An 11,161-nucleotide genomic window follows, 5' to 3' on the forward strand; every position below is an offset into this window, starting at 1 on the left:
GCAATACTAACGCACTAAAATACCGCGAGAAACATATACGCAGGCGAACTTTCGACCGTGTATATTGATCGACCGTTTGATATTATCTACATATGTAGGTGGCGCAATAGATAGATAGATAGATAGATATTTTCAAGCTTAAAGCCAAGAAAAGGAACTTGGTTTACTAGAAGAGTACCATTTCGCAAAATTCGCAATAGTTGATGAGCGAATGAGCGCACACTACAAATCCAAGTGTGTTATGGCGCAATAATCTTAATTAATTAGTGTAATATACCTACAAACAAAAATGCATCAACCAAATAAATTTATTATAATATACGCTAACGTTTCGTATAGAATATACAAGAATAGTTCAAGCAAATTAATTTGTAAATTATATACAATAGTAATTAAATATTATGTGTAATAGTACCCATTACAGTTATAATATTTTAATACTTACACAAACAAGCAAATAAAAATGTTTAGATTACAAAAATTAAATTCAATATGTATAATATTATAAATTTATTAGAAAATTTTTTTAAGTAAGAGAAATCTTATCGCATGATTATTATCACTAGATTATTAATTGTGCGTGCAGAAGCAACTAAAATAAATTTTTCTTTTTTAACTGTTCTTTATGTCGATTAATCGAGCTTTTGCCAAAGTTCAAATAAACTTGCGACGAAAGAATGATGATCAGAATTTCACAAACTCTCGCCAGCAGTATTTCGCGAATATATTATTATATTATTTGTAAATCAATGTGTCTCTATGGATATGTTAACGTGCGTAGACAAAAGCACCGTAAAAAATAAACAGAGTGAAAGTTCGGATCTCTTTCGGTCATCAAAGAGCCAGCGATAATTTCTGTGACGCGCTCTTACATCGTGTTTTACGTCGCCTTTTTAAAAATAATCGCCTTTACGTCGCGCGTCGTCTTTACGGGATAAAATCCCGTTGTACGCCCGTTAAGTGCCCGCCTTACACAATCCAGTTTTCTTGTTTTTTTTTTATCCTCATTATACATTATGCCGATTTGACCGTGCGGGCTGATTGCGATTTCTCGATTTACATATCCATCTTAATACTTTCACACTTCTGCGCGACATATCTCGATTCGATGTAACGGATTGTGTAACAGTTTACGTTGAAATATACATCGCACTAGTTTAATGATATAATTCAAATTTTCTTATTTTGATGCAAAAATAAATGTTGTTTAGGACACCATTCTTGCACTTTTCCAACGACGAAAATTGTTATAATATCTTATTGAATTTAAAAAAAGTTTAATTGTAATTTTTTAATTTTTAATTACACTCTGTTAACTTTTCGATCTGATTTACTTTTGTACTTAACTTCGACTATCAGTCTTTGTTACTTTATTTGCTTTTATGTAATGTGCTTGTTTACTGATCCCTATAAGTAAGTTATTTAAATTGCTTCTTTATAAGATTATTGTTTAATTTTATATTTTTTGTAATGTAATTTTATCGGATTGACCAAACGTGTTCTGATAAAGACTAATAAATAAATAAGTCGAAACGACTGTTATTTCCATTATTCAATAAATTATTATTTTTTATATTTAAATGAACATCCTTTATTGTTCGCTTGGAGATTCGACTGTATAACTCGTATATTTATAAGCTTTTTAAATTTATTTACTTTATTTTTATTTCTGTTCTTACGAAACTATCCACCTTTATTTCTTAAAGCTGTGGATATGGCATGGACTACCTTTTTTAAAATATCGATTTAAGACGGTCTAAAAAAGTAAACTTTTCAATTGTGTAACTCTCCCCGAAGATTAATTAGTTAGGAATGCGAAAGTACTATGATATTTTTTTCCATCTCCTTTTCCTTTTTTAGTAAACGAGTCTGACCGGATACGATCAAAATATCACGAATTGGCCGTTTTGGCCGAGATGAGTTGCTACCAAGGTTGCATAGTTAACTTTGTCGCTTCGGTCGTAAAAGATGTAACTCGGCCGATCGATTCTACAGGAATACCTGTCCTCATTTATATGCGAAGAAGCCACAGTAGAATTAATTTATGTACACACGTATTACGAAACCATGTTAGTTTTTAATTGCCGAATTTGTTTTCGTTTCTCTATTACTTTTATTTTTCTATAAATTATATAATTATATCTCTTATCTCCCTTACTTATAAATATTTCAATTTTGTAATAGTTAGAGATTTTAAAGATATATCAATGACATTTTAAAATGTACAATTGGATGTAATATTGTAATCATTCTCTTTTTAGTGAAGAATGCGTAGTAACGAAATAGCAATAATGAAAAGATGTGCATATAAAGAAGGCTATAACTTCTTGGTAAGCTTGACGAGTTAAACAATATTGATTATGCCATCCGATTTATGTCGGAATTGTCCTTAGTGTGAGAAAAAATTCATAAAATGCCAAAATCTTGAATATGATTATCCGTTACAGAAACGCCCAATCTCTCGGCGGTGGTCAATTGATTAATGCATGTCGAATTGCTGCCTCAGGAGTTGTATCTCGGATCTCTTGCAACGATCTTTCCGATAAGGCTCTTCTTTATTTTTACAGCTTTTAATTAAAGACGATTCACACAATCTATAATATTTCTTACAAAATTTAGGAATTTAATAATTATAGTATATCATTTCTTATATGACTTGTGTAAAACAGAAAATTAATATTAACTATATTAAATATTAAATTTTTAAATTTTTAGATATTATATTATGTTTATACAAAATGTATCATAATATTATATTATTTTAGATTATAAAAGATATAAAAAATCATAAAGAGCTATGGAAGGCTTTGCCTATAACATAATTTTTATACATTATTTTTAACATAATTTTAAAGCTTTTCAAACAAGACATTTTGAAAAGAAATTCTGGAATTTCGATTTTTAGATTGTGTAAAATGGACTTTACATATATGTGTGCCACTTGCTTTCATATTCACATGTCGAGAAAGATTGAAGATGATCGAAGAAGATCAAGGGAGGAGATTGAAGCGTTATGCCGACCGTCGCAAATTTTTAATGTCTTTATCATTTTTATCATCTCGTTTTCACTCGAGAAAGGGACCACCCGTGTCAATTAACTCTCGGGCCAGTTTATGCAAAGTGCATCCGGAAGCTGAGTTGATCGATTTTTGCTTGACATCTTTTGAACACGTATCCTTTGAACATGCCAGTCACGTGCCAACTAATCCTTTTACATCAAGTTCTTCGCCCACGTTTATTCTCATTCGCAAGTAAGTTAAGATATAAAAGAGAAATAAAAAGAAATATGAAATAGTTATAAACAATGTTAAAACTTTTTCTTGTTAATTTTTTAATTATCAAACCATTTTCCATAATTTTATATTTTTTTAAACAATATTAATCTTTTAATTTAAAAAGTGAATGTTTTCTTTTGGAAAATAGGAAATAAAGAAACTTAAAAAAACTAAAGATTATTATTACTACAAAGAATTTATTGCAAATATACTCGACTCTCTTTTTACGCGATTTTTTGACGCGTTTTTTCGACAAATTTTTGTAATCTCTCGTGTATATCCTATTAAAAATTTTTTAATTGGACATATATTATCCCCCTATATTATCATATTAAAAAAGCGAGTAATACTCTAGACAGACTATATAGGCAAATTAAATCATAATGCAATAATTAAATAAAGGTTTGTTTGGTTAATTGCATATATGTATCTTTTCATTTAAAGTTTTCATATGATGTCAGCAGACACTAAAGAAGTAAAACATAATCCATTTTCTCAATACATATTACAAAATCTCTTTGTCACATGGTTGGCCTCAATACATTTTTTACACGGTAGATGTATACCGAGTAAAAAAATCATGTAAAAAAGAACATTTTTATAGTACCATTTTTTAACGGAATTTTTTGAAATAATGCAAATTCTTCTTATGCGGAATGTATCTACAAAAAAAGAGTTAACTCCAAGTTAAAGTAACTCTTAGTATATGTAAAAAAAACTTTGCATATTATTTTTTTGGTTTTCATGATTTAATCAATACATCATGGTTTAATCAATACATTTACGATTTATTTTTTCATTATACAACAAAAATTATAATATCATGATTTATATGGGGTATCCCAAAAATAGGGAATTTTCATAATAGATTCTTTGAGCGATTGGCAATCGATATTTTCTCTACGAAAATGTCAAGGCATCTACAATAAAGTGGTTAAGGAACTGTCTTTTATAGTTAATACATAATCATAATGTGGTTCCGGATACTTATTCTTAATTTAATGTTAGTTTATTTTATTTAAATAATTTCCTTTCTCCTCACATTCTTAATTTATTATCTTTTCACACACACAAAGATAAAAATTAATCGAAAAATAAACATTTAAAACACAATCATATTGGAGATGATGTCATATATAAATGGGTATCTCATTATTCAAATATACATATCTATTTGTATTTTCGAAACTGAAATAAAATAAAATTTTACTATATCTTAAACTTAAAACATATCTTATTCTGCCTATTATTTAAAAAATAAAAATGTATATTTAAATTCTGTCTATAAGAGAGTTATTACTTATATTTATTTGTTTACTTATATGTATGCTACATTGCTATATTGACTTATAAAACTTGTTTTTTTAATTCTAATTTTAAATTATGTAAAATTACGAGTAATTTGAGAATTAAGTTGTTACATAAAGACTTATATTTTTTTTAATTTTACTGATTCAACATTAATTCTATAATATTCTGCATAATTATATATAGTTATAAAGATTTTATTTTGTTTTATTTTTTTTAATTCTATTTTTTTCTTATCTTTATAAAATTGTTATTATACTTTCTTAATATAGATGTAAGCGTAATATGAAAGTCGATCGTTCAACAAATGATTAATCACACGAATTCGTCAATGCTTTTTAACGAAGTAAGCTAATCACTTAATCTTCATACGTAAGCTACCAATATATCAGAATACTATTAAGAAAGTACAACATCCGAGACAAGGAAAACACATCAGCGCGGCAATTAAAGGATTGAGGCAGAAATCGGTTTGATCGAGATGCAATGCGGTCCATTAAACCTTATGAAAATTCGCCGCTTATTCGCTCTTCACTTCTTTAAAAGCCTTCCACGTTTCTCTCAGCGATAATGTCAAGTGTTTGGAAAGTTTGTACAAGTGCGATTTTTGAACTGTATCTCAAGGGAAAGAGAAAAAGGAGAAAAAAAAACAGAAAAAAGCGAAAGGCCAACGGACCTGTAAAAATCAACTAAGCGTAGAACTGACGTATATCCATCTGCTATAAATCATCGTAATCATTTTCACTCGGCGTTGGCTTTAGCCGAATGTTCGTTGAAGGATGAACACCTTTCTTAGGGACACCGGTTGACAAGGGACCGGACGGTGAGAACAACGCCGCTAAAGTGTTCTTGGGCTTTTATTCGGAGATTTCGAAGAGCGAAGTGAACGAATGCCGGACGAGCGGACGAGCGAGCGAGAGAAGTCGAATGGAGTAAATTAAAAAATCTAGTCCTGCCAATGCCATCGGCATTGCGACACGCGGAGGAAGATCGTCTTGGGGGGAGGAAGACTCCGGGGTATAAAAGATCGAAATGTCTCCGGGCAGATGCTCAACTCATCGCCCTGACATCACACGGCTAACATGAAGCTCCTCCTGCTTGTGGTAAGAGACCGATAGACTCACATCTCTCCCCTCATCCCCGAAATTACATCGTAGGTTTCAAGTTTCACAAAGCGACTTCGCGGCTTTTTGGCTAGTTTCAAGTTGTAATTCTGCCTCCTTCCCTCTCTGCAACACTTCATTAGAAAATTAAATACAGACTAAGAAAAATATGTTTGCATCTGTTTTTTCAAATTTTTATAAATTGAGATTAGTATGAATCGGTTTAGTGTATATAGTGTATATATATCATAAAAATGAAAATGTAATGTTACTTCGTGCAGAATCCATTACACACATATATTTAATTAATTATTTTAATCATAACATTTTAATATACGGATAGATTTTATCATTCGATTTGCAAAGATTTTTGGATTAAAAAAAGAAGTATTTTAAGTGTTTCAGACTTTACTAATAAGAACATTATAATTAAGTACATTGAGTAAATTAGTTGCAAATTGTAATTTAATAATAATATAAAATTTACTTGATAAGAAATAAAAGTAAATTTCTTTTCAGTAATACAGTGATTTTAGATTTATATTAAGAAATATAAATCTTATAAGGAAACTTTTTTTTTTAACGAGAAGTTATTAATTGTATAAATAAATTGTAACCAGTTTCTACCGCAAATTGTCAATTATTAATATCACGTTTACATTTTGTGATGTTTCGAGAAAAAATCACGCGGATAAATGTCGTAGACAACAAGTGGAAATTTGAATTCGGTATATTTTTGCATTTAGTCGTTCATTAAAATGCATGGATCGCGTATCAATTTCATAATATTTAAATTTAATTGCCGGGACCGGTTTAAAATTGCATAACAAATTACAAAACGATAAATAAAAAGGACCCAATTCAGCTTGTCGACAAGTAATATAAATTTATAAATTAATAAAATGAAGTAATATAAGGTACTTAAATGTCTAAAAATATTTCATATTCCATTTTATTGATATATTAGATATGCGCAACACGAAGACAAAATTCTATCTTATTATATTTTCGAAACTATAATTTTTTTTATTCTGTTTTACTGATATATACCAAATGTTACTTTTTCAGGTCTGCATCGGTGTGGTTCTAGCAGCGCCGGCTGAAGAGAACCCTAAGCAGAAGAGGGACATTCTGCCGGGCGATCCACGCTACGGAACCGAGGAGCATCATCATCAGGAGCATGAGCATCACGAGCACGAGAATGAGGTGCAGATCTCGAAATCCGCTGGCGGCTACGTAGGTTCTTACACGCTTCCAGACGACACAGAGGACCACTCGCTATTCCAGGTACAACCCCAATCGTCCTATGGACCGCCCACCCATACGCCCGGCAAGCCTTTGGGAAGTGATTTCTTAGCATCCGGTGATGCTGACCAAACTCAAGCCCCCCTCCTCGTACCATCTACCTCCTACGGGATACCCGATAACAATCAGGTGATTAAAAAACTCGTCGAATAGTTCAGTCATATTGGATTTACCTTAAATGCAATTTTGCTACAAGAGCGAAAATTGTAAAATTATTCATTCTTTACAGTAAAGCCATTATAATTTATTAATACAGATACAGTATACGTGAGAATTTATTATTTAATTGAAAATCGTTGTACTAATTAGGATTTTCTTTTTTGTTATAGATTCTTAACAACAACTATCTTATACCCACCATTGATGACAAAAATTCTGCCATTATCAAGGTACATACATCGATCATATCGTCTCTCTATAATCATGTAACTTCACACAATTTTGTAAATTAACTCGTAGAATCCTGCGCTTTTTCCCTTTCAATTAATACTTTGCAAAATGATCAATACATCTCAGTGATTCATCTTGCTTACTGGGTTGCTTGTTAAAATGTAATCAATTATTTCTGAGAGTATAACGTGTTTTAGCAGTCTGAAGATATTATAAACGATTAATTATTACAACTTGTAATTGGGATTTATTTTAATTAAAAGTTTAAATATTTTTTTATTAATTAAAGACGGCGCTCGACTTGAATGGTGATTATCGAGCACCGCCTATCCAAGCGCCAGTCACTTTCTATAACATTAAGGTAGGCATTACTTCAACGACAACGTTATTTTGGATAGCTTAAAGTTGGTCGGTTAGGGTGACAAAAATAAAATAATTACAAGTGATTCACAGTACTACTGAATTTAAAGCACTTATTAGTGCCACTTACGTTTACGCGGACTGCTACTTTCTATTTTCAACACGAGGAACTTGTTAATGTCCCACAAACTTCGTACGGAACTCCCGCGGTGAAGGTGCGACAATTGATATGTGTTAATTAGCTATGCGTCTATCGTACATTTATTTCTATCTTGCTTAATCATTGTTGTCACTCTAATCTCGAATATCTTTTTAATCCTACACTGAACTGTAGCTTTTTGACATTGTAGCAAAATTCGCATTTTACCCACATCCTTTCACTGGACTTATAATTAATATATATATTATTAAAATCTATATTTTTGTCATACAATGTTTTAACGCGCGCGTAAATACCGAATTTCCCGTAGACGACCATCCAGGAGCAGCCGAATTTCGACACTGTGCATGTGCAGAAATCCGCGATTCCCGAGGGTCACGATGAAGCCCACCACGTGCAGCAACCGGCGGTTGTTCACAAGCACGTGGAAAATATTCCGCAGGTGAAGGTGACGGCGTCTCATCTGCCCACTGATTCCCAAGGTGAGCGTCCATCTACCGAGAATTTACGACCTCCTTCGGTCGCGCCGCGCCCGTCGAGAATTTACGGCTTCTCTCCTAAATCTACATTAGACTTGTAAAAACAGGCATGAATACCGTTTGCGCCGAGTTACGTAAGATATTCGACAATTTCCATATAAGTAGCGGGTCGAAGCTTCTGCCGTTCGAGGCCGGTCGCAAGAGTCACGTATGGAAATATTCTAATGCTTGACTAATGTCGCGATGACATATGAAAACACTTGTCACTTGTCACCGTGTCTGAGTGATATGCTCGGCTTTCATCGAAGATGAATGCAAATGTATGCTCGGCATATGAATATTTATTATGTTATTCAATCGGAGATAGTTTCTCCAATTACATGGTGTTTGATCATTTTACTTTCAATCAAAAAGAAATCTGTGTATTTCTTTACATTCTGTTCTTAAAAATGCCGTATCATGTCCAATGTAAATCATAAATTTACGCAATGTTAGAAAATCAAAGTAAAAGATTTAAAAAATAGACAAATAATTTAATATATTTAATCGGTAATTTATTTGGCAGTTTAATTATTTTGTTTATTACTATTTATTCGTAATTAATTTGATAAATTTGTAGATTCACATTTTTCAAATTTTCGGGAAAGAATTATTGGCACTTAATTTCTTTTAATATTATATGCTCTTGGAAAAGAAAAAAAAATTGCATAACTCTAAAATTTTATAACCATAAAATTTTGCATGTAAAAAATGAATTAAATAAATGCTCTGAGAATATTAGTAAAAGATATTTTTTTCTGTTTCAGGTGCGATTCAGCACAACATACCTTCCTTCGCTTCTGCTATCAAAGACCTCGCCAAGTTGGACTACGTCTCGGCCCCCTCATACAGCAATATACCCGTAAAAACCCTGGATCGTCATGTGCACGTGGGAGTACCCCAACCATACAATGTACCAGTGATCAAGCACGTCGCCGTCCGCGTTCCCGTTCCGCACACCGTCGAAATTCCCAAACCCTACTACATCCGCGTGCCCCAGCCTGTACAGGTCACCGTGAATCGTGCATACCCCGTGGAAGTGCCCCGTCCGGTGCCGTACCCCGTACACCATTACGTAAGAACCAACGTTCCGGTTGCTCATCATCACTTGACGGTGGATACCAAAGACAATCCGTTGCAGACCTTCTTCGAAAACCCCCAGGCAACGTACCAAAACGTGCTGTCAGGCATACCGACTTTCTCAAATCCTTTCGCCGACTTCCAGAATCCGTTCCAAAACTTCGCATCATCGATAAACTTCCCTTCTCTACCGTCCTTCCCGTCCTTCCCGTCCTTCCCCGATGGTTTACCCTCTATACCCTCTGTACCCAATGTACCCTCTGTACCCGGTGCAACGTTTGTACCGTCGACCCCGGGTAAAAATACGGGCTATCAGGCTAACGTACACTCTTCGAGCAACAGCGACTCGGTTACGATCGACAATGCGGTGCTGAAGAGCGAAACGATTTCCAAGCCCGTGCACATCAAGACACAACAAGGATATAAGGGGCCCTCCACTGCGTGCGCCGGATGTACCATCACCTCCGCCAGCAGCAAGCAAGAATATGTGCAACCCATCGATGCCAATGGTGGCTACGTGTACTAGGATGTATATCTTGTAATGGACGTTGAATAAGCTACTAAAACTTTTTTTAGTGGAAATACATATTGCGCCGAAGAACTACTCGACGACTTATTCCTGAAGTGTCGAATCGAAATCGTTCGTGCTTTTTTCCTTTGTAACAGTTTATTATTATTAATATTTAACTTTTGAATATATAAGAGAAAAATGTTTGAAAACTTGCGCTAGTTACTTTCCTAATAACACTCACATCTTCGATTAAATCGAAGTTATTTGGATGGTATTTCCTTCTTCTAGACACTATCGAGGTACTATTAGAGAGGGCCATCCCATAAATTTTCATGTTTATCAAGTGGTTTTGGTAGGTCTGAAAGTAATTGAAGAAAATAAATATTATTGGATTGATTACACTATTTAACAAAAAAATCACTTTTTTTCGAGCACGAGAATAAACCTTGCGGCATTCGATAATTTTTTTTCATGCTTATCATTCGCATGGATAATCGAATAGTGATGATAATAATGAAGATAAATACGTAAACTTTCACAAGACACAATCGATCTTTAAGGTACTCTATCTATGTTCTGGATAATTTTTTTGAGGAATCTTAAGCTATCTTTTGATAGTACTTCGTTTAAATTGATCAAAATCATATTTCTGTTGTTTGATCTTTACAAACTTTTATTAAGGAACCACGCATTTAAGAATTAAATATAATTTAATGATTTTAATTAATATTTAAATAAATAAACTTCCTATAAAATTTGAGTTTTATGTTTTCTCTTTCAATTTCTTATCACATAATTCTTTTAACATATATATGATTGTTGAAGCTTTCAAAGTTTAATTAAATGTATTATTCAATTTTTTTCTTTGTTTTGTTACATCTAATTTCAATTTACTTCTCGAATTTATTTTCTTATAAGCAATTTTCTACGTGACGCTTCTAATACACTAATTTACTAATCAAACAAAAAAAAATAAAGAAACTTCTTTATCAATTTATTATTATTGGGAACAGGTATGAGTAAATATCGCGATGTAAGACAGCAAGAGCGAAATTACTTTAATAACTTAAAATATGTATAGCATACTAGTGTAATTTCAGATCCTATATAATATCCTATATTGGAATAACATAGAATAACAAGATTGGAAT

At 32.6% G+C, this 11,161-nt stretch overlaps 1 protein-coding gene across 1 annotated transcript; it reads left to right on the forward strand.

Annotated features, from left to right (window-relative positions):
- The first annotated feature begins 5,589 nt into the window (after positions 1–5,589).
- On the forward strand, positions 5,590–10,103 carry LOC139776280 (uncharacterized). The gene is made up of 5 exons (XM_071712850.1): positions 5,590–5,686; positions 6,755–7,120; positions 7,321–7,380; positions 8,212–8,383; positions 9,187–10,103. The coding sequence occupies exons 1-5, from the start codon at positions 5,666–5,668 to the stop codon at positions 10,023–10,025; spliced, it is 1,458 nt and encodes a 485-aa protein (XP_071568951.1). The 5' UTR covers positions 5,590–5,665; the 3' UTR covers positions 10,026–10,103.
- The last annotated feature ends 1,058 nt before the right edge of the window (positions 10,104–11,161 follow it).

The sequence above is a fragment of the Temnothorax nylanderi genome, unplaced genomic scaffold (assembly GCF_030848795.1).
Source record: "Temnothorax nylanderi isolate EJ_2023f unplaced genomic scaffold, tnyl_v1.0 TNYL_tig0116_pilon, whole genome shotgun sequence".
NCBI classification, from domain to species: Eukaryota; Metazoa; Arthropoda; class Insecta; order Hymenoptera; family Formicidae; genus Temnothorax; species Temnothorax nylanderi.

Coding starts and splice junctions, on each gene's coding strand:
- LOC139776280 (XM_071712850.1), top strand. CDS start 5,666: ATGAAGCTCCTCCTGCTTGTG. Junction 5,687..6,754: donor TGAAGCTCCTCCTGCTTGTG/GTAAGAGACCGA, acceptor TTACTTTTTCAG/GTCTGCATCGGTGTGGTTCT. Junction 8,384..9,186: donor TCTGCCCACTGATTCCCAAG/GTGAGCGTCCAT, acceptor TTTCTGTTTCAG/GTGCGATTCAGCACAACATA.